The sequence below is a fragment of the Sinocyclocheilus anshuiensis genome, unplaced genomic scaffold (genome assembly GCF_001515605.1).
Source record: "Sinocyclocheilus anshuiensis isolate Anshui unplaced genomic scaffold, SAMN03320099.WGS_v1.1 scaffold2754, whole genome shotgun sequence".
In the NCBI taxonomy this organism is placed as follows: Eukaryota; Metazoa; Chordata; class Actinopteri; order Cypriniformes; family Cyprinidae; genus Sinocyclocheilus; species Sinocyclocheilus anshuiensis.
Genome location: NW_015558769.1, coordinates 131,097 through 137,317, shown reverse-complemented (window position 1 = coordinate 137,317; position 6,221 = coordinate 131,097). Strand labels below are relative to the sequence as shown.

Here is a 6,221-nt window from a genome sequence, read left to right as displayed (position 1 = left end):
CTTTTTTAAGGTAAATATGAATATTGATGAGTTGTTATGTATATGAACTTGTCAGACGGTGTTTCTCGAATGGAGCACTGTACGTTTTGCATAATAAAATGATTATAAACTTAAATTATGACTTGTTAATGCATTGTCCAGAGAAAGCCTGTGGAGGTCCCACCAAATAAGTTATGGGTGGTCAAGTGACAGCTGTAACTTATTTGACGGGGCCTCCACAGGCTTTCCGTTGACAGTGCATTTTTATGGAAATTTAGCCATTTCACTAGCTCCGATGTACAGTACATTAAACTGCTGGATGGCGTTTCCTGAGTACTGTAAAGCTGGTATTACTCAATAAAATCATCGTATTTATGAAATATGACCTATTACCGCATTGTCCACAGAAAGCCTGTGGTAGCCCCGTCAAATAAGTTACAGAAGGGCATGCAGTGGTGAAATTCACAAAAAAGTAAGTGACACCTGTAACTTACTTGACGGGACCTTCAAAGGCTTTCCGTGGGCAGACCTTTTTTAAGGTAAATATGAATATTGATGAGTTGTAATGTATATTAACTTTTTAGACGGTTTTTCCCGAATGTAGCACTGTACGTTTTGCATAATAAAATGATTATAAACTTAAATCATGACTTGTTAATGCATTGTCCACGGCAAGCCTGTGCAGGTCCCGTCAAATAATTTACGGGTGGTCAAGTGACAGCTGTAACTTATTTGACGGGGCCTCCACAGGCTTTCCATGGACAGTGCATTTTTATGCAAATTAAGCCATTTCACGAGCTCCCATGTACATGAAACTGCTGGACGGCGTTTCCTGAGCACTGTAAAGCTGGTATTACTCAATAAAATCATCGTATTTATGACATATGACCTATTAAAGCATTGGCCACGGAAAGCCTGTGGAGGCCCCGACAAATAAGTTACGGGTGGTCAAGTGACAGCTGTAACTTATTTGACGGGGCCTCCACAGGCTTTCCGTGGACAGTGCATTTTTATGCAAATAAAGCCATTTTACGAGCTCTAATGTGCATGAAACTGCTGGACGGTGTTTCCTCAGCACTTTACTGCCGGTATTACTCAATAAAATCATCGTTTTTATGACATATGAGCTAATAATGCATTGTCCATGGAAAGCCTGTGGAGGTCCCATCAAATAAGATACGGGTGGTCAAGTGACAGCTGTAACTTATTTTACGGGGCCTCCACAGGCTTTCTGTGGACAGTGCATTTTTATGCAAATTAAGCCATTTCACGAGCTCTGATGTACATGACACTGCTGGACGGCGTTTGCTGAGTACTGTAAAGCTGGTGGTCAAGTTACAGGTGGTCAAGTCACAGTGAAAACTGAATGAATCAATGAAACTGAACGAGCAAATAATCAGCAACTTATTCGATTAAAAATTTGCCTCCCTTTCATTGTTAATCTCACAAATTGTCATTTTTGTACCTTGACACACCGACTATAGGCTGTTTTTCCTCTAGATAACGCTTACCATGCGTGTTTTCAAATGCATGACGTGAGTATTTTCACCTGGACAAGACTTTAATTACCAGTTTGAGGTATCTATTCAGCAATCACAAGAATCTTCCAAAAAAACTGAACCCCTTGGGCGAGTCAAACAACAGATCCCTTGAATGCATGCAACACGATTTAATTCAGTAAACTATCCATTCAGATAATTCTTGTTTTGCTTAATTATTCTCACATTGTTAAGTCACGCACCAAAAGTCATTGGCCACTCCAAAACCCTGCCCCCACACTGGCCACATGTATGGAAAGTGGTCCACAAGCCTGTGGCCAGTTAAAGGCAGTTACCATATGGACTAGCGGTTAGGAGTCCTGGTTTTTACCCCGGTGGCTTTGGTTCGACTCCCGATATGGGATGGTGGGCTCCTTTTTGCTTCCCTCCTCAAAAAGCCAGCACGTCTTCCTGCACCAGAAGTGATTTTTGGCCAGCAGTAGAGCTACAGAACCCTGATAGGTTGAGGTTCTGACTAACACCCCATGCCTTCGATAGCAGTGCCTGAGGACCGAGCGTCTGTCTAATATCAACGAATCACGTTTCTGCATTTCTATCTTATGACAGCCCATCAGATTTCGCCATTTCCATTTTATGACAGCCAATCACCGTGGCCCTTTTCTATCCTGAAGCGGGGATGCAGGAGCATGCGCATTAAGTCCGCCTCCCATCGCTCACAGCGAGTTATTTTAATATATTTTTGTGAGTTATTTTGGGAAAAAAGCCACTGTTAAGTCAGTCTTTGAACTTAGCGCCCCGCCAGAGAAAGTGGCATGACATGTATCTGAAGGTAAATTTAGATAAAGTGATATGTGTACAATCATAAAACATAAAGCTATGTCATATTGAAAGGGGTCACATTCTTATGATTCACTGTTAAACAAAATTACAGATTGAAAAATGTCCAGTGCAGTTGAGGGGACAAATGTCTTTGTTTGGAGGGACACAGACATGTAGTTGTGGATTCCATACAACAAAGGTATCAAAAATATTTTCCTAAAATTATGAAGTGTTGGTGTTGTAGTCTCTATTATTAAATTAAATTTTCTTTTCTCTTAACATGTAGCCTTCCAGGTCAGTGTCCTCTTCAATGACACCAGGTCCCTCATCTGCATCACTTGTTGCATCATTGGCTGCAACACCAGGGCAGACAGCAACATCTGGACGACTCACACCCCACAAGCCAACTTTGACTATGGCATCAGTAAGTAATGAGGATTTACTGATACTGATATTTAAATTCTAGCATATTCAAATATATGCAGTTTAATTTATTATATAAATTATTATTTAATAATTAAAACAAATTTTTTTTTCTTCAGTTTATAAAGCCGCGGTTTGGTGAGTCTCAGGGTGTCGCTTTAAAGCCAAATTTAAATTTGGGCAGGAAGCATGCAAGCAAGGTAATGTAAAGAGAATGACAGTTTGAATTTGATTTTACAATCATATAATCAATCGTATAATACAATCGTATATTATGCATTCTTATTCTTGTTATGCCTGGGTATTCTTGTTAGGCTACTGTTATTTTCATTCCATAAAGATATGTTTAAATTATGTTGTCATTACTGTAATTCCTAATAAGGATTTAAGGACAGATTAATATTATATATAATGTTGTAAACTGTGGTCATATTCTCTCAGCCCATCAGTTGCACTTCTGATTCTTCTGCCATGTCCAGCACTGTCATAAGTGCCATGACAAGGAGGACACCATCGCCTGCCTGCAGTCCCAGAATGTACATTCAGACTGTCTCGACTCTGTCTCTTCCTCCCTCTCCTGTGTCCACAACCACCTCCTCGATACCATCGGTAGCTGCTAGAGCTGTGAGAAACTCTTAAATTAAATATTCTTCACAATGATACTTAACTTCAAATAAGCATCCTTTATGAGTGACTTGCAGTCATGTATATATATATTTGCCTTTTTTTATTTATAAAGGAAGTGTCATCTCCCGCCTTCTCGTCTGGTACCTCCTCTTCTCCTCTTGCCCCTGTGACCTCGGCATCTGCCACTGCCACCTCTTTTTTTGTCACCTCTGCTGCTCCATCTGTGGTTGGTTGCTCAGCTCACCCTACTGCTGACATGGAGACTGCTCCTGGTTCAGAGCCTGGCTGGCTGCCTGCAAAGCTGATGGGGGCCATACCACCTAAGGATCAGAAGTGGATTTCATCTGCTCTGTGGAAGAACAAGCGGCTGCGCACTGACCTGAAGCTGTGGTATGATCCACCGGAACCAGCGCTCATTTATCATCAGGCCCCCGCTCCAGAGCATTTTTTCACACACCGGCTTGTCTTGTGGATGCCATACCACCTTTGGAGGGTCAGGCTGTCCTGTCCTGTTTGTGGAAAACAGCTCACAGGTTATGGAGCCCACAAGAAAGCCCGCCAAGTTTTGGATGTGGATAGGTACTACCTGATGATCACGGAGACTCTGGTGCAGTTCAGCTGGTTGTAAAACGAGTTACATTTCCACCAGTAAGACCATCTTGGACCAGCTGGATTTGGCACACAGAATGGAGTTTCGACTGATCCTGACACGAAAGTGAGTATACTGAAATTATTTAGCCTGTGTCACAAATGTTTGTCATTCAAACACTCTATAAATTAGCTTGTTTTAATGTTTGCCATTTTTTGGTCTCTTTTTCACTTTGTTTCTTAATACAGATATGCCTGTGACATACGGGTGATCCGTTTTCTGAGGGAGAGGACCTTGGGTAATAGCCCCAGCCGCTTGGTCAGGCAGGTGAGGGAAAATCACAGCGAAGAGTGGCTTAAGCGTGTTTGTCGCTACCTTGGCGCATGCTCAGACTTTGTTGTCCAGCCAAGCCTGCACCCTATCAAGTTCCACGAACCTCCTAAGCCAGTGGCTATTCCTTCCCACCGGTGGATGCTGGCTGTTTATGGCTGAGACATCTTAAGCAGAATGGATCACATAAAAGCCAGCATAGCATCCACCTTTGGCAATATATTAAAAATGGATTACACAAAAAAGGTAAATATTTTTAACTCTTGCCACTGTAAAATCCTACCTCACAAACAAAAGTCTAAAATACAACATTAGCAGTAAAGACATGAAAAATGAAATTAATGCTTTGTATATAAAAAAACAGTATTATTTCAGTATTTTACATATAAAAGAAAGTTTATTTGGGCTTTAGGCATTCACTGTCTTTTCTGTGTGATCACAGATCACCAAGAAGCTATCAGGCCTTGCCAAGGGGACCGCCTTGTGGCTTACATCTGTGAGCAATGAGGTGGGCCAAATCCTCATCAGTGTCCTGACTGCTCAGGAGGGTTCTGCTCTTGACACCATGGCTGCTGATCTCATCCGCAGGTACTGCAATGCTGTTGTGGCTCCTCCTCAGCTTCTCTATGTTGACTGTGAATGTTGTCGGGATGGCACAGGACAGACAAAACTAAAACAAAGATTTGGTGGGTGGCCAGACCTGGTTGTAAAGCTTGACATATACCACTTCATGCGGCGACTGGCATCTGGGTGTACATAGGATGCACATCCTCTTTACCCCATCTTTATGTCCAGACTGTCAAGTTGCATTTTTTGAGTGGGACAGTGGAGATTTTGCCTTGCTGCATCAAGCTAAGAGGGAACAGTTGAAACGAAAAGGTGTTCCTTCACAGATCACCAAGAAGCTATCAGGCCTTGCCAAGGGGACCGCCTTGTGGCTTACATCTGTGAGCAATGAGGTGGGCCAAATCCTCGTCAGTGTCCTGACTGCTCAGGAGGGTCCTGCTCTTGACACCATGGCTGCTGATCTCATCCGCAGGTACAGCAATGCTGGTGTGGCTCCTCCTCAGCTTCTCTATGTTGACTGTGAATGTTGTCGGGACGGCACAGGACAGACAAAACTAAAGCAAAGATTTGGTGGGTGGCCAGACCTGGTTGTAAAGCTTGACATATACCACTTCATGCGGCGACTGGCATCTGGGTGTACAAAGGATGCACATCCTCTTTACCCCATCTTTATGTCCAGGCTGTCAAGCTGCATTTTTGAGTGGGACAGTGGAGATGTTGCCTTGCTGCGTCAAGCTAAGAGGGAACAGTTGAAACGAGAAGGTGTTCCTGGGATCACTGAACAACTAGTGGACCAGCAGATCACCAAGGAGGAACTAGCGTTGCACTGCAGGAGGCAGACAAGAGGGGAGCGGCAGATGATCATAATGATTGAACTGCTTCTTAATGAGCTCATGGGGGTAAAGGGCAGAGACTATCTTGGTGTCCCTCTCTTGGACCACGAGAGGATGCAGCACATCTGGCAAATCCAGAAGAAGCATGTGAAGTGCATTCAGGATGAACCAGGTGTCCTCCTGTAGACTGTAACAAGCACCACTACCAAGGAGGGCATTGTCTTGCCAAACTACAGATGTGCAAGAGGGTCCACATCCCTTGAATCATTCCACTTGCATCTGAACAGGTTAATTCCAGGTCAGTATGAATCACTTTTTATCTATCAGCAAGATTACATATTTGCATTAAACATTTTATTATTATTATTATTAGTAGTAGTAGTAGTATTGTTATTGTTATTAGTAGTAGTAGTAGTAGTAGTAGTAGTAGTAGTAGTAGTAGTAGTAGTAGTAGTAGTAGTAGTAGTAGTAGTAGTAGTAGTAGTAGTAGTAGTAGTAGTAGTAGTAGTAGTAGTAGTAGTAGTAGTAGTAGTAGTAGTAGTAGTAGTAGTAGTA

General features: G+C 42.6%; 1 protein-coding gene and 1 pseudogene across 1 annotated transcript; both read left to right on the top strand.

Annotated features, from left to right (window-relative positions):
- Positions 1–2,278: 2,278 nt before the first annotated feature.
- On the top strand, positions 2,279–3,359 carry LOC107681492 (endochitinase A-like). The gene is made up of 4 exons (XM_016477804.1): positions 2,279–2,307; positions 2,410–2,496; positions 2,584–2,721; positions 3,162–3,359. Exons 1-4 carry the CDS (start codon positions 2,296–2,298, stop codon positions 3,357–3,359), a joined length of 435 nt encoding a protein of 144 aa, XP_016333290.1. The 5' UTR covers positions 2,279–2,295.
- The window catches only part of LOC107681491 (uncharacterized), a 4,792-nt pseudogene continuing 1,826 nt past the window's right edge, over positions 3,256–6,221 (top strand).

What these genes read in the sequence shown, in the direction of transcription:
- LOC107681492 (XM_016477804.1), top strand. An exon ending in GTGGATTCCATACAACAAAG is followed by an intron (nt 2,497 to 2,583) that starts GTATCAAAAATA and finishes CTTAACATGTAG; the next exon opens with CCTTCCAGGTCAGTGTCCTC. An exon ending in CAACTTTGACTATGGCATCA is followed by an intron (nt 2,722 to 3,161) that starts GTAAGTAATGAG and finishes ATATTCTCTCAG; the next exon opens with CCCATCAGTTGCACTTCTGA.